Source organism: Merops nubicus, unplaced genomic scaffold (genome assembly GCF_000691845.1).
Source record: "Merops nubicus isolate BGI_N331 unplaced genomic scaffold, ASM69184v1 scaffold10583, whole genome shotgun sequence".
Lineage (NCBI taxonomy): Eukaryota > Metazoa > Chordata > Aves > Coraciiformes > Meropidae > Merops > Merops nubicus.
Window position 1 is genome coordinate 40562 of NW_008599569.1, and position 25858 is coordinate 66419.

General features: G+C 39.7%; 1 protein-coding gene across 1 annotated transcript in view; it reads left to right on the plus strand.

Moving 5' to 3' along the window:
• Positions 1-24581, plus strand: part of VMP1 (vacuole membrane protein 1) — a 57249-nt gene extending 32668 nt beyond the window's left edge. The window contains exons 7-11 of the mRNA XM_008937434.1: positions 5746-5826; positions 9223-9339; positions 11751-11812; positions 22473-22575; positions 24060-24581. Coding sequence (XP_008935682.1) covers positions 5746-5826; positions 9223-9339; positions 11751-11812; positions 22473-22575; positions 24060-24203 — 507 coding nt within the window. The 3' untranslated portion in view covers positions 24204-24581. The remainder of the gene's footprint in view (positions 1-5745; positions 5827-9222; positions 9340-11750; positions 11813-22472; positions 22576-24059) is intronic.
• Positions 24582-25858: the final 1277 nt, after the last annotated feature.

Here is a 25858-nt window from a genome sequence, read left to right on the forward strand (position 1 = left end):
CCTTACTCATGAGAGCAGTTACCTTTGATGTCTTGCAGGAGAGGTATGAAATGGTTTCTTTAGTCACTGAGTAATGAACTATTTGCAATGACAAGCAGTGACTATCAACTGTGTCTTGATCTCTGTTCTCCTTGTCTTAACTCCAGGGTACTGTCTTGACCATTAAATGTCATTGCTGATCTGCTTTCTTAGTGTGGATGTATCCTGTAACCCCTCAGCCTGTAGGTAGCTATCTGACTTCTTTAAAACTGCTCTTCTGCAGTTAATACATTATTTCAATGAGTTAATAATTCTTCCCAGTCCTCTGAAATTCTAAAATTCATTGCCTAACCACAAATGGTCATTCTCCCATAAGTTGTGTTTGATTCCATTGTGTTGTAATAGAAAGCCAGAAGAAACAAAATACTGTGCAGCTCATTTTTAACATAACTCAGATTTTTACATAAAAAGGAGCACTGTCTTGTAGGCAGCTTTTTAAATGTTAAGGAATTTATAATTTTAATAATCTGAGATGGTGCTTCATACATCATCTTCAATCTCTGGAAAAAGAAAAGTTCCCTTCAGATTATTCGGAGCATTAAACTTTGTGTCTAGTAAGGAATTATTATGACAATAATATAAATTATACTGAAATCTTGAAGGACTGTCCACTTCTTCCTCACATGCAGGTTACCCAGTCGCTGCAGGGAGTCTGCTGGCACACCTTGCTCTGCAGCAACTTCAGCACTCTCCTTCTCTGTAGAGGGCCATCAAGGTGCAACACATTCCCTTCAGATCTCTGTTGATGTCTTCAGGGCTTTTTTAACCTTCATTAATGATCCTGGGTTTTATTAGAGTAGCAAATCCTGCATAACCCCTCCCAAGCCCTCCAGAAATTAATTTTTAACTTCTTTAGGCAACTGTCTGCTAGTTACCTAGCACCCCTACTACTCCCATCCCTGACTTCCCCCTGACCCTCTGTTAAGGCAGTATTACCCACAGATGTGTAAAGTGCTTGATGCATTCACAGCAGAAGAAAATTGTGATAGGAGAAAAGTTTTCCTGGGTCTCAGATCATCTGAATTCTGGATCATGTCTTTCAGACATTGACAACTGTCATCACTTCTGCACACAAGGAGGAGTTTGCTTGTGACAGGGAGCTGTAGCTTTCCTGGTGCTCCTGGAAGCTAATTGCAGCTTTGTGTTGGAAAATAAACTGTTGTGGTACATAATTGTTACAGGCCCATCTGTGCAGTCCTTCAAGAAAATATCTTCTGTCAAAGTCTTACAGGTTGTTTCTGTGAGGACTGAGGGATTCTATCTGATATATGATAATTCAGAGCTCCTTGGTTACTTGCTGTGGATCTGTCAACAGTCTCTGTTCTAAGAGGTTAAGAAAAAAGAGGCTTCACAATTTCACTGTGAAAAATAAATTCACTTTTCTGATCATAAATCAGTGTTACAGAGGGGAAAAAAATAAAAATTTATCCTTTTAATTTTTTTTTTCCTTGAGCTTGTAACTAAAATTTAGTGAGATGTTCTTCACTCAAGTACAGAAGAGCTTGTACAATTTACAATGAAGGGAGACAGAAGAAGCAGAGTTTCAATTATAAATGGAAGCAAAATAAAACAGAGGGTAAGCTGAAGCCTTGTAGTTAAGACAAGGTTGTCCAGTTGTTCTTTCCAGGAGGGATTTTTTTTTTTAGGGAGAAATGGTCTGTGTTAAGTTACACTCAAAGCTGAGCCATAGTGCGTATTTAAAGGAGGAACACTGTGGCAAATCTTACTTAGCAGCAAAGCATGTAATTTCTCTCTACTGTCCCTTTAGATTTGGAGGTTTGGGAGGGCTTTCTGCTTTTGCCACATATAGTAATGAAATGCTGGTATCAATAAAATGTGCCATTTTGCTGGTATCAATAAAATGTGCCATTTTACTGAAGGCAGATATGAAGCAAACTTCCTCAAGCCGCCAGCTGAGACTTGTGAATCAGTATTTCAGCACTGACCTTTTTCTGCCTCTTATTTCCATTCCAGTTCTTGAGATCTGATGATTAACCCAATGAAGTAATGTTTAATCATTTAACCTTCCTTTGCCTATATTGTAGCAGTCACAGGAAATCTATTTCCAAACCAAAAAACAAATCATCTTTGAAAGGGACATAGTGAGCTAAAGCATCCTGAAATGTTCTAAAGAATGAATCATATTGACTGAGAGTCGAGTCCAGTCTAGATACTTTAATTTTGGGGGAAAATGTTTTGCCTGTAAGTAGCTGAACTTTTATGTCTTTTTAATTTTTAAAGCATTAACTTGTGAGAGTTGTTCTGCTTTTATTTCAAATGCTTAAAAAATTAGAGAAAAGATTGTTCCCTGCAGGGTTTATAGCAGAAAAATTATATTGTGAAATAGGTAAAAGTTGTGAAACTGATGGTTATTCTCTGAGAAATGAAACTTGTAAGGTTTTTTTTATTATTGCAGATGTTGCAAAGGTTTGACAAATGAAATGTTTGGTTGCTTCCTTAAAGAAATATTTCTGAACTTATTTTCATTCAAGTAAACATTGAGACTAAATACATTGTTTGTTGCAACCCTGATATATGTATTACCATGCAAATTATTAGTAGCTATGATTACATTAGCTGATAGAAAATAAGGGGGAAAATTCTTAATTTATCTCTTTTGGCTTATTTAGGAAGATTGAAGAAGGAAAACAAATTAGAAATTCTTGGCTGAAATTGTTAGAACCATGGTTGTGCTTTCCATGGAGTACTTTGTAATAGACAATTAATGTAAAAACAAAACAAAAACAATTTAAAATAAAAATCTAAAAAAAAAGCTACCAATAACTTAAGAACAAAGTTATGAATTAGTAAGGTGGGGAAAATTGCCCTGATGGCTTTTTTTTCTTTCTTTTTTTTTTTTGAGACAAACTTGTTACACTTTTTTCAATACTTTAATAATTGGTCTTATAACAAAAATTGTATGTTTTTAGCTGGAGGAAAAAGATTACTTTTAAGACAGCCTTGAATTCTGCAGCAGTGTAAAAATGTAGGTGAAGGAAATTTTTCATCAAATTTCTTACAAATAATGGTGCACTGTGCTTACACTAAATTAAAAGAGTCAATTTGTATATATTTATTATATCTTTTATTAAACTAGCTGTGCTGCAAGCATTAGTTTCTCTCAAGTTTCTCTTGCAAGTGCAAGTCACTTGCTAGAGAGTTTGTTTCCAGTTCCAACTTGTGCAAATTAATTCCACAGTTTACCCGCAGTGCAGTCTAAGATAATGGTAAATATGTTAAAATTAGAGTAGAAAGAGCTTCCATTGAAATATATCATGGGTCTATTAGAATAATTGCATTGTGGTGTTTTATTTTAAATATACTTTACAATGAGATTTATGGAGCTGGGGAAAAAAAGAAATCTTTATTGGCTTATAAAAGTGAAAATATTGCTCTAACCTCATGAGCATTGTGAAACAGTGAAGAAAATAGGAACTGAAAATCTCAGTCACATTCAGCTTTGTTGTAGTGCAGCTTGTGAAATTCCTACATCAGGCAGCACTTTTTCAGTTCACCTTTTCAAAGGACATCTGTTGTTGAAAGGACAGTGTTACTGTAATGCTTGAGCACAGTGTTTCATCCTAAAATCATTTGTAGAGAAATCCTGAAGACCTGTTTCTGCTTTAGTGTGTGTTGGAGCACTGGAATATCTTGTCTTCTCAGCGTGCTGCATTTGGTTTCCTTTGTTGCTGGTTGGGAGATCCCACTCTGCAGGACACTCACATCCTTCTCAGCCCATCTCCTAAACCCTCCGTGGGGCTGAACACCTCTGTTAGGGTTGACCCAGACTAGTGAGCATGTATTACCTTGTTTTGACTTGGTTTACTAACTTGGAAATAATGATGAGGGAATTTGAGTTTGAGAAGGAACTGCCCTCGATGTTGCAAGATTTTTGGACTTGGTTCGCTGGTAACTGATCATGTTTTGTTGTTTATAAGAATTTGTGTCAAAATGCACTCTTTTAACAGAAAGAGGGAAAATTTTGCTTTACCTGTCATGTAGGCATCTTCTAGAGCTGTTTCTACTAACATAAGTTCAAGTGTTTGGTGTCACCCCCACCAGCAGTGGGTTTGGATCACTCGTACATACTGTGTGTATCCTACAAGTTAAATAGGAAAAGATCAGAGACAAATTTTCAATAAAGAGTGAATATTTTCATCTGTTCCCATTTGCAATAACATGTTCGTGACCCCAGGGTGTTACTCCTGGTAAAATTTAGGAAACTCACCCCTTATAGAATATTCTAAAGGGTTTTTATATTCTCCTGTGGTTAAAAATGTCCCACTAGAAAGAAATCTTATTTATTTGGCATTTTTCTTTAAATTGAACTATTTGTTTTAATTTGGTTTAGTTTTTCAAATGTGAAGTACAATAAATAGAATTTTTCTGATTTCAATAATAATAATTTTTTTTAATCTGTAAAGCAATGTAATGGAGAAAAGTTACTATTTGAAAAAGAACTGTAAGATGAAAGGAAATGGCATTATTACAGATTTTTCTTTTAAATCTGGCATAGAAAGTTGTCAGTGCTATAGTTCAGAATTTAAATAGCATGCAAGAACATTGTCAAGTAAATGTAATTTACTTGCATTGGTGTATAGTACTGAAAGTTTCTACAGAGCTGTAACAAATTTAAAATTGCATAAATTTAATATTTCTGGATGATTTTGTAGTTGCTTTAATCATTAATGATATTCTAAATTCCACACTTCACTATTGAACTGTAGAATTTGGAATATCATTAATTATTAATTAAAGCTATTTCCTTGTGGAATTTATCTGATAGTTTTCTACAAGATGTTAATCAGTGAATATTGCCTTGCTACTGGAAAATCACCTTTTTATTGCTTATTTGTACTTTATTAAAAAAGAATTAATTATTGCTTTTTAAAGTTTGCTATTAGCAAAGATACTCAGCTTTCTGTAAATACTGTTGCCAAGCCTGGGGAGATAATACTGGCCCTGTTTGGAATTTTCTGGATAGTTTTGCTTCAAAACAGTTTTATTCTCATGTAAATTCACTTTTCACATTCATATAAACTGCTTGTATGAATCTCTATTTTTGATTTTTAAAACATTTACTGATAAACTTTCAGGTTTATGTGTTTGAAAGCTGTGATCACACGATAGGATTAGGCAGCATGTTCTTAGCATGGCTTTGTACAGAATAGCTCAGATGTTACCTGGGCTGCCACCTTTGTTGCTTTTAAAATATTTTAGATTCAATTCTATGGATTTAATGAACTTTACAAGTCTGTTGTGGAGAGTACCTGGAATTACATTTGAGGATATAATGGGATTATTGTAGTCTGTGTTTACAGAAAGTACCTTTATAGCATAGGAAATGATATTGAATGAATGAATTCCTTTTGCTTGCTTAAGGAATAAGGTACAAGCAGCACTGGCATTTCAAAGACAGAAATAGTGGAAAACCTGTTTCCATAGTAGTGGGAACTTGGTGCCACTTGCAGAGTTTTAAAAAACCAAACTCAGTGTGTGTGGGTGGTCAGATTTTCACACCGAGCCCTGTGAAGTTCTCTCTCATCCCTCTAAACCCAGTGTTTCAAACAAGCCTTTTTGTTCTAAAAGTTCTCCCAATTGCTAGTTAGGAAGTCCCAAAGCGTGGAGGGTATTGAAGTCACCCACACTTTGAGGTAGGTTCATTTTGGATTTTGCCTCATGAATGCTTCATGTTGTTGTTTGCAGGATTTTGCTTCCCGGGCCAAGCTGGCTGTCCAGAACCTGGTGCAGAAGGTTGGGTTCTTTGGCATCTTGGCCTGTGCCTCGGTAAGTTCACTTCAGGAACAGAGGGATTTAGAACCACAAACTGCAGATTGAATGTACTGCAATGAAATGAAGGCTCTGAACTGTGACTTGGCTTCATTTGAGTCCATGTGGATCCTCGTGCCTTGTGTGCTCTTCCTGTGTTCTCTGTGGTGCCTAAGGAAATGGGATGGTTGTGGTACTGGAAAATACAACAGCATGGAGAAACTCCAGCCTGAGATCAGTACCAAACAGTGAATTCTGCATGAAAGCACAGCTAATGCTTCTACAGGTCAGCATGATGTGCTGACACCTAGTAAAAATGGGTCAGCTCTCTAAAGGTGCAAAAGGCTTGTCACAGCTAGGAAGACTTACAAGAGACTGAGCTAAGACATTCTTCAAATTCAGGAGGTTTCTGTGTTTCTGTTTTAGACAGGGATGCTCCCTGCATTCAATGTGGAGGCCCTGTGCTCTCTAACAGAGGCATTTGCACACTGCTGCTCACTGCCCTGTGTTAGACCAGATCATATGCCTGCTATTATCCTGTTGGGAGCTTCCTAGCCCACATTATTAGCTGGCAAGATGTGGCAAGAGCTGTATTATTGCCTATAGATCGTGCTGGAACCATATTATAATTTCTTTAGGTGTTTATGTACTACAGCTTCCAGTACTTGACATCTTCAAATTCAAAGATTACAGTGCTTGACATCTTCAAATTCAAAAATATACAGAGATGGAAGAGTGGAAAACTTCCTGTATAAATCCTGCTTAGGATAGCCATCTGTAGTAGTTCTCCTGAGTCTGCTCAGGAGATATCTTTGGGTCATTAGGAACCAGAGTGAGCAGAATGAGGAAGCCTGTTTCAGAGTCATGGCTGCATGAACTACAAGCTACTTGTAGCTTTTTTTTTTTCTCTCCAAGTGTAAGGTGATATGAACATCTTCACTGATGCTATTTTAGTATTTTAAGGAGGATAATACTGTTCTTTTGAAGCAGAAAAATGTTGAATGATTCAAGGTTCAAATCTCTCTCTGGAAGCTTAGTGGAAAGTGGTGGGAATGGTGTGCCTTTTTCTTCCATCCCACACACAGGAGGTGGGATGTGATGCACAGAAATGTGATTATGGTGAAGGGGGGAGTGTAGATCCCTGTGATCCCATTCTTCCGGAATAGCCACAGCCATTAGCCAGCTGCTCAGCTGCTGGGGTATTAATTCCACACTTGTCTAGCATCTCTCTTGGTTTCCTGCATTGTAGAGATGACAGTGATAACTGTTTGCTCAAATGTAAAGTAACCTGTGTTAGCTGGAAAGAATTAAGCTGGTTACAGTTGCTGGCATACAACTTCTGTTTACTAATCTTTTGAACTGTCTTAATGTTTAGAGTCGATTTGTAGGTTACAAGCTGTTCTTTAAATCTTTCCATCCATTAAGCTCTTAGACTGCTCCTTCACTGCCTCTGACTCATTTCTCTCAGTGAGACATGCCTGCATAGGCTGGTCTGTCTTGTGTACTCAGAACGACAGCTTGTAGGTGGCAGGGGTGAGTTACTGGAGTGGCTGGACAAGGCAAAGTGGGGATAAATGGAGGGCATGAGGAAGGAGCTGGTGAACACGAGAGGTGATGTGTAAACTCTGCATAGTTCCTGCTTAGTAATACTTAAACATTTGGTTAACTTCTTACCCACTTGCTGCACTGTTCTCCAGCTTCCTCCTTGAGCTTATGTAGGCTGCCCGGGTTGGGGGAGGGATGGGGAACCATGAATCCACTGCAGTACACTTGAGGATGTGTACACGTGTTTACAGACTGAGCTGCAGGGTAGCAGTAAAAAGGGTGAGGTTAGATGTGGCAGAGGCATTGAAGGAGCCCCCACGTGTGCTCCAGGCATTTGTGTGTTCCCCTGTGAACTCTGGGCCTCTGTTTGAGGCTTCTCTTCCCTATTGCTGCTTCTCCTTATGCTAGAAGGCATCTTATTTATCTGCCTCCCTTATAATTGCAACCGTAGTTTTGGATTTTAAACAGTATTTTAGTTGGCTATATTTTTTAGGATCAGAGAACTTGCTTGTAAGGTGGTAATGACTGTCCTCACTGCAGGTAGTTGTCTGTTGAGCAGCAGTTTCTAAATGCTACAGAAACACAGACAAATTGGATTTAAAACTTCCAGTGTATCCAGTGAAGTCAACTGAAGGTGATGTTTAGTAAGAAAGCCATATTATTGTCAGGAGCTTGTTTCCTGTGGAAAGGCAGACTTGTTGGGTAACTCTTTGCTGTGATCTGTGTAGTGTATTGATGATATCCACAGCTACCTCCACCTAAAGCACGTTGCTCCATCTCTGGTAATACAGTAATTAAAATGCACCATGAACTTACAAAAAACCCTCAAGCCAACCAACAAAGAACAAACTTAAGACCTAGAGCAGAGTTGGCTCAGAGGAGCAAAATTATCTGGCTGTGGTATAAGTAAATAATTTACTAGGCTGCTTTGCCTGAGACAGCTGTCAGAGGTGAGGAGTCATTTCAGGGGAGGCGGAGCACGTTTAGAGACCGTTTCAGATTTCTTCCTATGCAGGTGGTGTTGTGGGTGCTCATAAATTTGAATTGCTAGTCTATAACAACCAAGTCCAACCCTCATAAGCAGATTGCCATTCAGTCAGTTGCAAAGTTACTGTCTTTTATGGTCTTTAGCAATCTACAGCCTTTATTTGTTTCTGTAACAAAACAACACAAATACTGCAGGATATTAGCCCAGAAATATGTTGCTACTGTGAATTACACATAGCCCTTGTGTTTACTCAGACAGTCTGCCCCTGTGCTGCATGCTAAGTGTGAAAGGTTGGAATTTGGATACTTTCTTGGCTTAATTTCAAAAATATTTTACAGATAATATCACAATACCAAATGTCAAGCCAACAGTGTAACAATAAAAAACCCCCACTTTTTAATTTTAAATGAAATGCATATGCTTAATAAAACATAATCAGTGCTTCTAAACTGGATACATATGACTGTAAATGCCAGTTTATAATGTACTTTCTTAGATGGAAATCACTGGGGATCATTTTGAACACTGCCTTCCAAGAGTGATGTGTGTGTCAGGGAGAAAATTTGATAAATGGCTCAGAACAGCTTTGCTGTGGTTTCTGTGTGCCTCACATGGAAAACTTTTTGTTAGCTTTTTTTAAAATCCAGGGGTGAGGAGGGACCATGAGAATGGAATTGTCTGAGACATTGTCTAGCTGAATCCCAGAGACTTAAGTTATGTGGTGTGACATTAACATTTTTGTAAGTATTAAGACTCAAGAGTTTTGGATCAAGTTGAATAGGGGGAAAATGTTCATTTTTCAAAGTTGCAAAGTCTGTCGTGTTCCTGTTCATCTAAGTGAGTGCTGCAATTCATGAACTTCTTTCCCTTGCACTTCATAGATTCCAAACCCCCTGTTTGACCTGGCCGGGATAACATGTGGACACTTTCTGGTTCCCTTCTGGACCTTCTTTGGTGCAACCTTGATTGGGAAAGCAGTAATTAAAATGCACATCCAGGCAAGTACTACACCTCCCTGAGGGCTCTGGGGTGAAGAGTTGGTTTTTTTCTTTTGACTGTTACACTGCTCTACTTTGTAATGAATTCTGGAGTCTCCCTTCCTGACCTGAAGTAATGGAAATTAATTTGGTGCAAAGGATTTCCAATAAAGGATCTGCTGGGCTTCTTACACTCAACATGTTGGCAACTGAATAATTTATAGCTACAAACTAATGAGCTCTCTGCCTACACCACTCAGGAAATTGGTGGTTAGCCAAGTTATTTACCTACGGTTTTTACCAGACTGAAAGGACTTCATACTCATAATGAACTTGCCTTTTTGGTAACCAATAGTCGTTTCACAGAGCACTGCAACTGGTCTTTACCAGCCAAGCAGCACTTTTAAATGCTGCTTGTTACCTCAGCTGAGTGTGTGGAGAAAACCCCACTCCTTCAGGCCCTGCAGAGGCAGTCCATGGTATGGCTCTGGGCATACCCTCCACACCTTTCAAGCACAGCTGGCATTTTTGGTGTCCTCAGTCTCTATTTTTTTTGCAAAGGCCAGATTTCAGAGTGTGCCCAGCTTCTCTTGCTCACTCAAAGCCTTACCAGCTGTTCTGAATGTGGCAACCAGAATCTCCAGTCTTGCTTTTAAAATGTGTCCCCTTGTCTGCAGCGACAGATGAAGTGTTGGTTCCCTGGCTGTTCCTCCCTGGAGGTGCTGTGCTCAGTGCTAGGTCAGGGCCTGCATCACTCCAGTTGAACCAATCTGAGCCAGTGCTGTCAGCTGGGGCTTGTGTTTTTTAAGCATCTCTGTAGGACTGGTGCAATACTTGGAGCTGTGTTGCTTGGAAATCTTTTTTCATTGCATTAAAATAGCAGAAGGTATCAATAGTATAAATTATCTAATACCTTCCTCAAGCTGCTTAAAAAACCCTTTCTTTTGTCTTGAACAGAAGATTTCAATCTTTGAGCCTTTTTCCTCCCCATCTTTTTGTAAATGTTTATTTTGCTATGTCCAGTCTTTCAGCAGAAAATAATAAATAGAACTGAAAATTCTTCCATTTACTGTGATAGAAAAACTTTTTCTCCACACTTATTTTTATATTGTCTGATTTCTTCTGCTTTTAAATACATGCTGTTAGAATTATTTCTGGCAACAGAGAAAAGTAAAATGGTATTTGTGTAATGCTCCTTTTATTATTTTGTCTTGCTTAGCTAGGAGAATTTTTGCAATGTAATTTATAGTGCTCCACACTCAGGTCAAATGTAAGTGAGAAAATATTTCCCAGTGTCTTGTACAGAGGGTAAATCATCTTATTTTGTAATATGTTTAGCTATCAGAATTCTCTTTCCTGCGATGCTTCATTTCAAACACACTCTTGTGCAATAGCCTTGATTTTTGTAGTGATCTTGCTGCAATTTGGAATTTAGGAAATGTAAGAGTCATGGAAAAGGCTTTTCATGAAATCTCTCTCTAGACAGGAAGCGATGTCTCTGGTGCAGTGGCCATCCTGGAGCTGCTTGTAACTGGCCTCTTCCCCCAGACCACAAAATCACTTTGTGCAGCTCTAGTCACGTCCCTTATTTCCAGACTAGTGAATGCAGTTCTCCTTAGATCATGCTGAAACTGATTTAAGGAGGCTGTGGGAACTGTTGGTGTGTGGATGCACGTCTGCACACGGTCTTCCTCTCTCTTTGCAAATGAACAAGCCACCAAATATGACAGAAGTGGAGTTAGCAAAGGCTATTTTAATAAGATTTTAATGTGTTAGAAGAGAAAGGAATGGTAAAATTGTGGACAATTGGACTTCTGTAAAATAAGCTATATGTTACTGAAATTTTTTTAATTAAAATTAGTCTGTTCCAATTAATCTGTTGAAATAGAGACAGTGACAGTCTCCAGTTTTTTTAAACAGGCAGGTACCCAATGGCTCCTACTTTGTTCTTACACTAAGTATTTTTTTTGTTGTATTTCTGTCTGAAGCACGTAAACTAGGGGACTAAAAGCTATATTATTTTTCACTGTTGTGGTCTTTAAGTCCATGTGTTTGTGTAAGGGGATGTGAATTTTTCTGCATGGTGATGACTGTTTTTCCATTAAAACATTGTTGACGGAGTAAAGTGACCTTGAGCTTCTGGGAATTGAAGTTTGGGGAGGATGCGAATGGTTAGTAACACAGGCTACAAAAACATGGCAAGAAATTAAATCTGTGAGGAAATAGAATAGCAAAGTAAACAGCTTCTCACTCTCCTGCCTCGTTTTTGAAGAGTATTGAAAAATAAGGATCTTGAAAGAAAAGAGAAGGGAAAGCTGTGTGTGAGTGTGGAGAAGCTGTCTGGGTGGAAAGGAACATGAATTGTCATACCCCATTGTCTCTGCTTCCCTTCTGATCAGATGTTTCTCTAACTGATGTTTTCCTTCCTACAGAAACTTTTCGTTATTATAACATTCAGCAAACATATAGTGGAGCAGATGGTGTCCCTCATCGGGTGAGTAATTCACACACAGTAACACTCATTACATGGAAAAATACTGGAGGACTCAAATTAGATGTGCTGCAAATGGTGCTTTGCTTTTTGCAAGCTTCGGCCAATGTGTAATTTAGGTCTATTTGCAACTTTATTCCTCACCCTAAAGGCTTCAAGTACTTCAAGAAACATTAATAGCACTGAGGGTCAGATGGTCTGAGTACGTAGCACCAGCACTTAACTTTAACCCAGAAATATGATCCAGCCCTTCCAGTTATAGATCATACACTTTTAGCAGCAAAACCACTGGGTGTTCATAGACTCTCTTCAATGTTATAGTGTGATCCTACGACAAAAACTGAAAGAACTGTTGTGATTTGTGTGGTGTCCCCAGACAACAATAAGCATCTTCCACAATGTGAACTACCTTATATTTTTAAAGTACTAAATTTCTCATTAAATGCCAGAATGAGAAATTTCGTATGTAGAGTTTTATCATCATCCTGTTGAACTTGTTTTTCCATAGAAGAAATGACAGTTTTCATGGATATACTGTTCTGATTTTGAGGAATTTTGTCTTTTGTTTGGATTGAGTGTAGTAACTGATGAGTTTTTTTGGGGTTTTTAAAGTTAAAATCTCAGTTTAAAACAAACTAAGCATAAACACAGCTAACAAAAGTGAGGAGGGAGAAAAAGACAATTGAAACTACATACTTCATGTTACCTCAGTGGGTTTGAATGAAGATTGGACACTGATGATGAAGTGTTAGATTTTTGCCTCACATCTACCTGTCCAGTCATGAAATTCTGTGTAATTTTAAAATCCATTGTTGGTGTTAGGTTTCCTGCCTGGTAATCCAGGAACACTGCCTCCCTAGCCATGCAGAAGTTTCAGAAATGGCTTGAATGCAAACAAAGCATGCAACTTCATTTAAATGTAGGCAACTAGATCAAATTATATGGATTTCAGCAAAAATTCATGCTTAAGTGTTTGAAGGAACAGTTGTGATCTTGGGGCAAAAACTACTGCCTGTTTTCAGTGCACTGATCAGATTAATGTGAGGGGTGCAGGTTTAAAGTCTTAAATGTGAGTCTCTAACATGTAAATATAAAGCTTTATTCTTGAGTTTGGGTTGGGGGGGAGTTGTGCTTATTCCTTTTTAAACTAACTACCTAATACAGATCCAGAAAATCAATTTTAAAGGTGTTTCTACTTTTCCAAGGTCTTTCATTTGTTATATGGGGCAAGTTGATTGACACTTTGCTATCCAAACTGTGATAAGTATTTTCACATGAAGTCCAAAAAGCCACACTCCTCAAGAACAGTTTCAGGGGAGGAACGTCTGGAAATAACTCCATTTAAAATATGTAAACTTGAAGTAGTAATGCTGTACAGAGAAAAAGGGGTGTCAGAAGAAACATGCTAGGGCATTTCACTAAACTTCACAAATCCTGACTTTATTACTTCCTAATCTTCTGATGGGGCATCTGGTTTTTAACAAAGTGCAAAATTAATTTGGTGCTTTGAACATAATTTTTTCAAAAATGAGAGAAATGTGGCTACTTTTAACCCTCATTAGTTAACTTTTCTTAGTATCAGTCACACCAGACAATTTACTACAAACATTTGATCTGCACGGCTACTAGGTCAGGTATATTTCTAAAGATTTACCCTCCTGCAGATCTTCGAGCCAAAACTAGTAGTTTTTTCCTACTTCATCTGTCTTGGAGATAATTTTGCATCGAATTACTTCGAATGCATTCACAAGACCTCTGCTGGATTCAGGTTTTATTAGATGGTTGATGTCAGAGTTAAAAAATGTTCTCGGGAGACAGTCAGATTTTTGGAATGTCCCGGTATCTTTGCCTTTTCTCAAGCTGTCTGCTAGCATTACCTCATCAATTTCTTTTAGAGTGGGGTATAAAACATGTTAAACAATAGCTTGCATTAAATCTTTTATTATTAAGTTAAAATATAGTTCTATCTAATGGTTGGTAACTTTATTTTAATCAAATTCTATCCGACACAATGGCTTAAGACTTTTTTTTGTCTGGGCTGTTGCTCTTACACAATAGGAAATGTCTAAGAACAATACTTTAATGAATGTATTAATATACAGGATAACTAAAATCTGGATGGAAGATTAACGAGATAAAGTCTGAGTGTATTTGATTTTCTAAGCCAGAGAGTTTCTCGAGAACTAGATTGAGTCTTAGTCAAAAAGCAAAAATGATTCACCTGCAGAGCTTGCCCGAAGCTCCACAGTCATGTACTGGTGTTACTGGGAGCTGCTGGCACTGCACACCAGGCCTGCCAGAACCAGGCTGGCTTAACAGGGCTTTGGGGAGTTTGACTTTACAGTTTTATCTAGCTCTCCATTAGAAAAGGATCATAAAATGCTCCTTATTAATTAAAGAAAGAAAAGGAAAAGAAAATGTGGTGGGAAATTAAGAAGCAATTCAGAAAAAAAAAGAAAATTTGTAAAAGATTGGTGGTAGGTGGTGTACAAAACAAGGTGAGGGGGTGGGGGGTGGCAGCAGCAAGGCAAGTGGCAGCTGGTGCACCAGCCTTGTTGGAAGGAACAAGGAGACTTGGGTGGATTTAAGACAGTGAAGCCAGCGAGCTGAAGAGGGTTCCAGGGACACTGGTGGCTCACGTGGGGCTGGTGATTGTCAGCCTGCTCTACCAGTTAGTGTCAAGTGGCACTGTTGCTGTCTGAACTGCCAGAGGAGGAGAATGCTCCCCCGTGGGTTGTGTTACATCCACAAGCTTTTGTGAGGAAAGATGATGTGTAACAATTTTTTCTTATGTTCTGTCACTTGAAGAGTTTAACTTACTGATCATCTTTGTAAAATGCTTTGATGCTGGTTTTAGGCCCAACCTAGCCCATTCAAAATATGTAATTATCATGCATGTTGTGGGTTTTCTTTTGGCTCTTGAATCTGTTTAATTTTTTTTACCTACAGCTGCAGGATTCTTTATGAAGTCACACTAAGAATACTGCTTTTAAGCATGATCATATTTTCTTTGAAGTGGCAGTTGCAAATGTGGATTAAGAATTCCCAGAAAACTACTAACAGAAAGAGTCCTTAAAGCACACAGCATGCACAAAACTGTCTGCCATCAAATTGGGGTAAAAGTGGCACAGTAGAAGCCTCTTCTAGCAGTCGCTCAGACAAATCCCACCCTTTGGGCAGAGAGATTCCCTCGAGTGTTGCAAAGTTCATGATAACGTTGGTCACACAGGCTGCAGAGTGTCTCAGTTCCCGAGGCTGTGGCAGTTACTCCACGGCCAGGGAGAGGTGTGAGTGCTGGGAGAGGCTCCTGGTACACCACGGGTGTGATCCTGGCAGAACTGCTGCCTGCAGCACATGGTGCCTTGCCAATTTTAAGAGAAGGGGAAACTAATCTATTCAATTAATGAACTGAGTCAATAAACTTATTTGAAGTTTAAATAGAAGCCAGTGAAATGAATGTTAAAAAAAAAAATTGCCTACTGACAGATTTTTAAAAGTGAATTTGTCAGTGCTGTGTCCCGTGGGTGAGCCCTGTTAACACTGTGCAGGGTGATGGAAATGACTCTGAAAATCTACCCAAAAATACCAGTGCTTCTGAAGGTTTCTGAGCCTGGTGGGTTTTGTGGAACAAATTGTCGTGCTGACCAGCTCTGCAGGCCAGTTTGAGTGATTGCATGTCTTAAAGGAAAATGGGTGTTTTGGTAGCAGGTACTTGAACCGTTGCCTTGACAAACCAGTTTGCTGCCATTTGTTGTGCCAGAATTCTTTGCTTCACAACTTAATCTCAGTTGATACTTGTAGGGAGCGTGATGTTCCTTTCATGAAAAAAAGTACAAATGCAATGATGGTGACTGAGGTAACTGGAAACTTTGCTTAAAGATTGTAGATTTTTTTCAGAAATAATTTACAGTATAGGTCGAGGTCATTTCTTTATAATAGAAGTCAAGAAGGCACAGTGACAGAAAGGGCTGCACCAGAAATCTGTTCTCCTGGGGTGGGAAGAGACTTGTTTAGATTCACGTTGCAGTGTGTGAGTGCCTGGGATCTGGGGGGGCTTCAGCTTCCCCCATCTCGTGGCCTGTGCCAGCTCCTCCCCACTGCAGAGCTGCAGCCAGGGGCCAGGCCCAGTCTGCCACCCCACCTTCCGAGCTGTGGACCTTGGTGCTGCACATGAGCCAGAAAGTCCATATGCTGTTGAACTGGCATCTTCATTGAAGGATATTTTGAAAACCAGGTTCCAGCCACTATTTAAAATAAAACCTGTGTAGTAGAATTCAACCAAAAATAAACTGAAGTGGCTAAGAACAGAGCAGTAGCTTCAAAATCTCCCAAGAGAAACGCTTCTGGAAGGTTATACCATACACCTGGCATTTCTTGGTACAATAAACCAACGGCTCTCCTCCCACGAGTGTATCAGAAACCTGTGGGACTGTGTCCTTGTAATACGCCCTGTACACAATAGGCCAGCTCCCCACAGAAAAGGCTTTAGCATTTTGAAAGGGACAGAGATGTGGATGAAACTTGAGTAGCTTTGGTGTTGAAAACCTTCCCGTGGATCACAACAGAAGTATAAATGTTTATTTGCAAAAGGCTTGTAGGATTTAACTCTGAACAAGCAAGCTATTTTTTCTAAATTGTGTACAAAACCACAAATAGAATTTTCCTTGCAAAGCGCAAGACTGAGCAGAGTCAAGAACCAGCAGCTCAGAGATGTTGCAATTCCTATTTTTGAAAGCATTCATTTTAACATAACAGAATGTCCCAGTTGCAGACAGCCTGGTTAAATTGGAGCCTAGCTCCAGGTGTGAATGATGTCAAACACGTAACAGTTTTAGCTTAGTAGCCTTCCAATAAGGTAGCTCCGTTCTTCATCTCGTACAGGGAGTGAATCTGCCAAGTAGCCTTTTAAGCCCAGATTTTCTGTTGGTCCTGACCATAAGCCAGATTTATTTTGTGCTCTTTTGGAACACCGAATGCAGATAACACTGAAGTTTCCCTGAAGGCTCTGAGGCCGAAGAGGCGGGGGCAGAAGCTGGAGGCTGTGGTCTCCCTGGGACTTGGGAGCCCAGGTCTCGGGGTTCTCTGAACCAGGCCCCGGGTCTGCTGCAGCACCGCCTGGCAGGGCCGAGGTCCCCCCTGAGTCACTGCAGGGTCCGGGGAAAGGGATGGTTTAAATACTGTGAGAATCTTTATCAGCACAGGAAATGACAGCTCATTAAAATACTAACCGTTAAGCCCGTTTAGATCACTGTCTGGAAAAACATTAACCATTGAAGGTTCAGAAGACTGGCAGGAAGAAAGGTGCTCTGTTTAGACAGTGAACGCAGCACACAAATTAATCAGCTTTGCTACTTGTCCAGTGGTAGAACAATATTTCCTCTGGAATCTCTTTTTCAGTGGTTTATAAAATGTCTAACTTTCAAAGAAGTTGATACCAAGAAGTTTTATTTTGAAGGAGGGGTGGCAAAAATAACCAGATATGGTGCCTCTTACTAAATGCCTTCTTGCTTTTGAGCCGCGGGATGGGACTTTTCCTGTGTTCTTACAGGGGAGTGGAGAAACGTGAATTTAACACAGAGAAATTCTGAGTGGGAGGAATGGGTGTTGGGTGTGATGATTTAATGGTGTTTTGCATAACTGTTGGGAAGGTGAAAGCTTTTGCTTTGCCCCTCTGGCCTAGGCTGAGTGAAATACACGATTTGTGGAGGAGTTGGAAGTACTGGGAGGGAGGGCCCCAGGCCGGCACGCTCCCTCCTTTGCTGGTCACATCCTTCAGAGCCTCTGAGCTCCCTTCCCTGTGGCAGGAGATAATCCCTGGCCTCGGGCCCCACTGGCGCAGGAGATGCTGTCACACAGTGAGGCTGGCCCCTTAGCTTGCTTTTCTGTTGTTTCAGAATCTTTTTCGCTGTTGTCTTCATTTGGAGTTGGAGTGCTGGCATTTCCTAAAAGGATGTTTTTCTGTAGCCAGGCCAGCCCAGATAGCTGAATCTGGGCAAAATGTGTGTCGCTGGTTGCCCCGGGCTCTGAGGGGGTCGGGACAAGGACAAAGGGACAAGGACAAAGTGTGTGTGCCAGAGTCGGGCAGAATCGGCCCCACGTTAACAGTTAAACGGTTTTTCCAAATGAACAGCTGTGGATCTTAAGGGATCATCCATAAAAGGGGTTGTGACTCAATATTGTGTCACCTTTCCAAGCAGGGCTTTGGTTTGTTCGAGCCTGGGAGCCGGGTGGCTTGTTTGCCCCATCTCCTCAGTTCCTGTGGTTCTCATTTCCCTCCAGGTTGTTATTTCCATGATAAAATAGAATTCCATGGTTGTACAAATAGACTTCCATGTGTGCACGCCTGCAGTGCTTTGGGTCTTATTCCTCACAACTGGGGGACTGATTCCAGTTGTGTGTGTGAGCTGCTGAACAGGGTATCAAATTCAGAACTGAATGTCACTGAAGTTCTTATTTACATTTTTAATTTCCATCAGAATAAATAGATTTTAAGAACTGCTTCGAGATAATCAGCTGCTTAATCGTCACTTGCCATTAGAGGCCTCTTACAAATGAGAAAGTTCCATTAGCAGTAAAAACCCCACTGTACTAATGTTCCTAAAATGTGAGTCTAAAATGGCAACTTCAGTATTTCTTGAAAATAGTCACTAATTTTAATATTTCTCTCTGGAAATGTAGGCCAATATACAGATGTGTTTTTATAAAATGGGAACTTAAGATCCTAAATCAGGGACTGAGATTTTTTTGTGTGCAATATTAGCACAATGATAATAAAATGGAGCGTTTGATAGAGGGCTGTGCTGCAGCATTTAGCACCCATGGTAATTACCTGAGTGTTCACAAACTCGAAGAGCATGTTATGAAATTTCAATAACTCGGGAGAAACCTGCACTCTTAAAGATCTTGTGAGATGAAAAATATGCCTTTCAAAAGTGCAAATATCACGATTAAGTAGTTTTAAAGAAGTACTTCTAATAGTAAAAATGCAGTTGACTGCAGGATTGAAAGAATTTTCTACTTTTTTTTTAAGCTGCCATAGAGAAAATACCTTTTTCTTCTTTATTTTTCCCTCCTCTTGGTCTGGTGCTGCATCCAGATCCATTTGAGAAAACTCCTACCTGTAGTTCCAAAGGTTCTGATGAAAAGATAAGTTTCCCAAAAATCTTTCCTCCCACTCATGACCAGTGACATGCATTTGGGGTTCAGCTTTCGACAGTCATTCTTTGAAAAGCACGTGAAAAAATTGTGCAGTGTATTCTCAGAAGCACAATTTTGCCGTAACTGGAATAGAAGTTTTAGGAGTCACAGTCTCAGAATCTGTACGTAGTTGGTGTAATTTTTAAATTAATCCTAGAACAACTTTCTGGAATGTGGTGCTTCAAATAGATGTGAAGTTTGGGTTTATTTGTTGAGAAAAAAGTTATGTAATTTTTGGTTTGGATAGAAATCATGTCTCTCAAAAAAATAATTAAAGATGAATCTTTTTAACTACAAATATCAGGTAATACTTCTGAAAACAGGCTTCAACAGTGTTTTGTTAGGTAAAGGAAAGTTCTTAACGAGTGTTGTGCTATTAGAATGCAAGTAATGTTTTTTACCGAATTATTATGATTTTAATTAATTTAGGTTGTTACCAAAGGCTAGTGCAATTTTTTGGAAGTCTGTTCTCAGTTTCAATTCCTTGTGAAACATTCAATTTTAGCAGAGAATCAGAATGAACTGAAAATTTGGTGGGTAGGTGATGTCGTGTTAATTATTTTGACAGACAACTTCTAGTTTCTTTAATTGAAGTCCTTAAGCAGCTCACTAAGATCTACATTTTTAAGCCTTTAAGACGGGACCACAGGTTGTGTGTTTGGATTTTTGTGTGTTTTGGCAGACAGGAGACTGCAGAGAGCAGATGAGCTCAGTTCTGTTGTGTACGAAGGTCCTTTTATTTTCTTAGCCTTTCATATTCTTTATTTGAAAGACAATAGGCTTGATTCTCAAAGGCAAATGCAAGGACTAGGTTTTAGATTGTTCTACAAAGAGGTTTATCTTCCAGCATCTTCCCTCCTAAAGTGGGATGTGTAAAGTCTGTGGTTTGCATCTGGAGCCCTGAAAGTGCGGCAGCCCTTTGAAGGTCTATCTTAAAGTCCTTACGAAGTGACACAGAATTATGATGCAAATCCGTTCCTGCTGCCCGTGTACCTGCCTCGGTTTGGGTGTGACCCTTGAAAATTTACGCCGGAATCTTCCCCCTCCTCCGCTGATAATAACGGGGTTCGGGGTTGAACTTCACTCTGTGTGTGTGGGGGATACCACTCAGTTGGAATTAAAATTAAAACTGATTTCTAAGACTTTTAGATCTAAGATTACATCTACACTTTGCATATTAGGTGAGGTATATGTTAGCTGGTTGATAAAACGATTGAATATTGTCAAAAGAGTACAAGTAACTGATTCTGTCCCACTGAAATGGGATTTCAATAATTTTATTGCTATTACTGTGGATTCATTATTTTATAGAAGTTACTGTGGTTCATTTTACTCCTTATTTAAATTTATGCACATTTTTTTCAGTAGTAAAGTCTCCGTGAATGTGCAAGATATTGCAGAATTGAATGAATAAATCCTCGCATTCAGGATATTACAGTTCTTTAAAATAGCTTTAATAGGACGAATATTTTGGACAAAGAAAAAAATGGTTGAATACTTTTAGTGGAAAAAAAAATTAAAATAGATTGTTGGTGCACCAGGATCTCTCCAAGCTCTCTGAACTTGGTTTTCACACCTTTGCTGTGCAGTGCTAACTGGGCACTGACCGAGTTCAGTTTACAGAAAAAAACGGAGGCGTCTGAACGACGATTCCGTTAATCATTCATCTCTCATCATTTAAATATTCCTTATTTCATAACCATGCAGGAGTTTAAAAGTAAACTATTACCTTTCAGTAGCTTTTCCGGGCTTCTAAGTGCCATTTGAAAAAGAACAGAAACCTCAAAATATAACTCCCTTCAGAAGCTGTGACTCGTGCTGCTCAGCGAGTCCCCAGGAGAGGTTTACCACGAGCAGTCAGCGGCGCAAGGGGCCGTTCGGACGCTGGAAGTCGCCTGCAGAAGTTGACTTGGTTTTGTGTAAGATGTGTGATAGACCTGCTTTAGTCTCTGCTTTTTTTCTCTCTGAAATTGTACCAGTCCAGGCACAGGGTTTACTCACCCCTTTGTACCGTCGCGATGGTGAATCATGAGGGGAGCAATCTTTTTCTTGTGAATATGTTCAAAAAAAATCAGTTGCCCCTGGCTATTGAAGGAGATGGACTTAGGGGAAGAGACTGAGCTACTTTGTTTCTTCAGTCTGTGTAGTTTCATGAATTAAGAAAGCTGTTATTTTATTTTTAATTGGGTTTTAGCCTGGAAAAGGGAATATTGTGTCAAATGAGGAGACTGAGGAAAATAATGGTAGAGATGTAGCCCTCCTGCAGTCACTCAGAGAGGAGATGATGAGTTTGTAAAACTCTGTGTCTATCTTACTGTCTGAAGCGTGTTTCACTAAATCCTCCCTGAGGAAGTTGTGTAAAGGATCAAAACTGAAGCACTGAAATTCAGGTGTCTTTTTGAATGTTAGAAGACCATAAGAATTTCTTTGCACAAAAATAATTAAAATTCAGTTAAAATTTCTCTTTGAAATTAAAATGGTCTGTTTCAGTATTGGGATCTCTCCCTTTTTTAATTTTTTTCTTTTAAGGTGGTGTGACAATTACTAAAGCCCCCTGGGCTTCCTGCTGCATAGGGCAGTGTACAGATATCAAGAAAAGTTCCCGAGGTTGTTTTTGGTTAAGGATGGGACAGGTTGTGGTGTCTGCAGCATGGAGGTTGGAGGCTGCTGAGACAGTGCTTAGTTCCCAGATTGTCTCCGTGATCTTAATAAGTTTAATTTAAGGACAAGGTGTTCAGTAATGGACTGTAGCTTTTGTGCAAGTCATCTGCCATAAACCGTGGCATGATTCAGAGCAGGGTTCATAGTTCCTTCTTTGTTCCTTTGTTAATCACTGACTTGTGGGAGGCGCCTGCAGAATTTGCTAATGCATTCTTTTTGGGTAAGGATGACGCACAGATTGTCCTAATAAGGACTTAGTTTGAGAAAGGGGCCGTCTTCTTTGAGGAGATAGGGGCAAGTCACAGGGCGAGCAGTTTCTTTTTTAACTGAGGGATGACACAAGCACAAGTCATTTCCTTATTAATCGGTTCAAACCAGTTCTTACAGGAACTGCTGGTGATAAATGTGGGACTTCTGAGAAGTCATTCATTTGATTCTCAGCACTGCACCAGTGCACAGCCTCGGCTGGCTTCACCCGGGCTCGAAGGAAATGCTCCAGCTCACAGCTTCTTTCTGTTACCAGCACTGGGGTCACTGGTTTGCTCTCAAATATGTTTTTTAAGCAATTTTTGAGGATCTGGGGAAATATGTCCCTTTCAGAAGTATCCGATAAAAAGATGAATACTCTTTATTTTGTGGTTATCGTGGTTTTCTCAAGTAGCAATACCCTTCTGAGCTATAGCTCAGTCTGAACTTTGTTCTGTTTGGGTCAAAGTGGTAAGTTTAAAAAAAAAAAAAATTTTTTTTGTGTTTTTTTTTTTCCTCCCCTATTTTGTCTTGTTCTCTGGGATGAACTTTGCATCAGTGCTATTCCAAGTATAGGTCCTTCTCTTCAGAAGCCATTTCAAGAATATTTGGAAGCTCAGAGGATAAAACTTCACCACAAATCAGACAGTGGCGTGCCACAGGTAAGAACCTCTCTGCCTCTCTTTCCCATTAATTTTTTTCCCTCCTCTAGCTGTCTTTAGACTTGTCAGGCTTACCGATGTGACTCTGGCTTTCTGTGATCGTTGTTCAAAGATTCGCACTGTCTCAGGGAGCAGATAAAAAAAAATACATAATTTTAAAAGCAACCTGGTAATTAAAAATAATACTGTCTGAAACTGGACTTATACCGATGTAACTCTGCTTTTCTGTGGTTGTTCAAAGATTCGCAGTGTCTCAGGGAGCAGATAAAAAAAATACATAATTTTAAAAGCAACCTGGTAATTAAAAATAATACTGTCTGAAACTGGACTTAAGCCTCTTAGAGAATAAAGAAAACAGTAAAGGAAATCCAGTGGCACATCTTGCCTCTACATTAGCTGTCTGTTTTGAAAGAGAAATTTAAGCAGAAAACAGTTGCATTCACATGTGCAATGGTAACAGACTGTGTGCAGCATCAGTACTTCAGAAGCCAGCAGGATCTGTGGCTTAACAGCCAACAGAGAAACAAAATCTCCAAGCCCTTACTGTTGGAAAGGAGAAGTGAAGGATGGTGTCTGGAGCTGGGTGTGAAGGGGCCGAAGTGGCCTTCCATACAAAAAAAGTGTTTTAAACAACAACAAAAGTATTCTGAAAAACATGCCCTGAATTGAATTTTCAGTGGGGACAGAGCAACTTTGACCTGAAATTCCTCAGGATACTAAGGCATTTTTCAGATAAAATCTATTCATCTATCCCACGTTTCTAATTCACATTTATCATACATTAAAAGTATTAACTTTTAACACTTGTAGCTCTTGTAAAGGTTTCTTTGCCCTGTTCTTACCACGAAAGAGACTAAGTTAGGGAGGATCAGGCTGGAATAACTTGATTCCTTTTCTGCACATTACAGTACTTTTTGTGCAGTGCATTGCTGCCCTCCTTTGACCAAACCCCACAGGCTGAGAGCGGCCGGTGGCAAAGGCTCGGGGTGGGACTGCCGAGGTCGCCCCATTAACTTCTAGTGACACCAGAGGAATCGGATACTAATTGGAAGATAACACAGTATAGGCAGTTTAGGAAAAACCCATTTGTTACCCAGTGACCTCATTGTTTTCTTTGCAATGAACGTGACAGGGAATGACAGTCAGAGGTTGCTAATTCGGAACACTGTGAATTATTAGCAGAGACAAAACAATACTAGGAATAATAAATCACTTCACTAGCACACCAGTAACGATCAGGGATCCATCGTCTGCCCCGCAGTGTATTTGGCAAGTCCTCCTGCATTGTCTTTCAAGGGACTGCAGTCAGCTTTACAGAGGGACCTGCAGGAATCCTGTCAGCTTGCACTTGGTTCCTGTTTTTCATTTGATAAATTACATAATTAAAAAGCAGTGAAGCTCTTCCCTTTCGCCCAGAAAATGGAGAATTCTCCATCGAGCTGTCCACTAATCTTCATTTTCCTCCTTCTGTTTTGTCTCTTCAGGGGGAAAACTGGCTATCCTGGATGTTTGAAAAATTGGTGATTGTCATGGTTTGTTATTTTATCTTATCTATAATCAACTCCATGGCCCAGAGCTATGCCAAACGACAGCAACAGAAGACCTACTCTGAAGAAAAAAACAAATGAGCTGGAAAAACAAAACCTTGGAATGGGTATTAGCAGACAGGAGAAATGACACATCTTTCCATACCTTTAAAAATCAGCATTATTCAAAACGGGGGAAAACTTTTTAACATCAAATTTTCAACAATAACAAGTTTTTATTTAATTTTGAAAGTAATTTGGATATTAGAGCAGACGTTTCATTGACAGACTTATAAATGTTAAGGTAAGATATCAATGCTTTACAGGTCTGAGTTGTTTTGTACAGGACAATGCGCTTAGATGGCGTTTAACACAAACACTGTCCACCCAAATTACTTCCAAACCCAACGATTTCATACTCTCCACTCCCTGATTTAACTTCAGACTGACCTAAGGGTAACTGTATTTTGAAGGGTGGCCGGTTTGCTTTCCCCATGACTCTCAAGACCATCAAGGTGTATATAAGTGGCTCCAGGTCGGGCGCAGGCTGTTGCATGTCCCTCGTGGTAAGGCTGTGCCGCCTGAGCTCTCGGTGTCCCACTGCATGGCACGTGCTCTCGGTTGCAGGAGCCACCCTCTTAAACTTCCTGATGTTAGCAGAGATGATTGATGTCAAAATGCTGAAGCTGACATTTTTTTATTCTGTATATTTAGAATGAAGTTAAGATAAAACTTTATAAAGTCATCTTTGATCATTCCAGAATTTCTTGTGTCAGTCTTTTTAAGCTGTTTCTTTCCCTCTCCACTTTTGTATGCTCAGTTTCTTTCTTAAGCCTTAATCCCATCAGCCGCATGCTTTATACTCATCCTTCCTGCACAAGTGGTGCTGAAACCTTTTGTTCTGTGTTTGGGGTTTTTTCTTAACAACTTCTTACCTGGCAGAAGGAAGTAGAAAGGATATGAGCTCTTGAAGCACGGCTCATTGGTTACAACAGGGAGGGTAAATAGCTAGCAGTGTTTGTTAGCAGGAACTCCTGGGCCGTTTGCCACCCCTGCCCAGGCAGGGAGGAGAGAGGGGGGAAGAGTAAAGACTCAAGCCAAAAGCAGAGGTGATGTCAAACCCAGCAATGATGCAGAGAACTTTAAGCTTTTGGAATCAGATATTTTAAAAACATTGTTAGGAAGCAGTGTGTGTTCCAGCTCTAATGTATGTGAAAGTTAACTAACATGAAGTTTTCCCTCTGTAGGAAGTAGATACTCACTCCATACCCATTCTGCTGCTACTATATGGAATGCTACTCTAAGGATTTTTGAGCTATTTTTAATTTTTATCCTAGGTGTAAGTAACAAGAATTAATTAGACTTTCAGTGTTATCAAATGGTAGCATGTGAGCACAAAGTAGGTTAGATCTTGCTCTGGCTTAGATTAGCTTTATCCCCGCGTTGGGGATCTGGAGCAGGGTGTGGGAACACGTTCTGTTCAGTCCTGCCTGACTGTCCTCTTGTGTCGCCAACGTCGTGACATCTCCATGGCACTACCATCCTGTCGGATAGCTTATCAGACTGATGTTGACTGTTGGATCTCATGGCAACAACAGTCGGTAGGCTGTCTGACATTTTGGTATCTTTCATCTGACCGTTTGCTCATCCATCTCCAACTTTTCATTCAACATCAACAGCATATAAATGTTCTAAGTTTAGATGGAAAGGAGTTCAGAAGTCGTGCAGTGCAGCAGTCTACGTAAGAAACGTCTTTT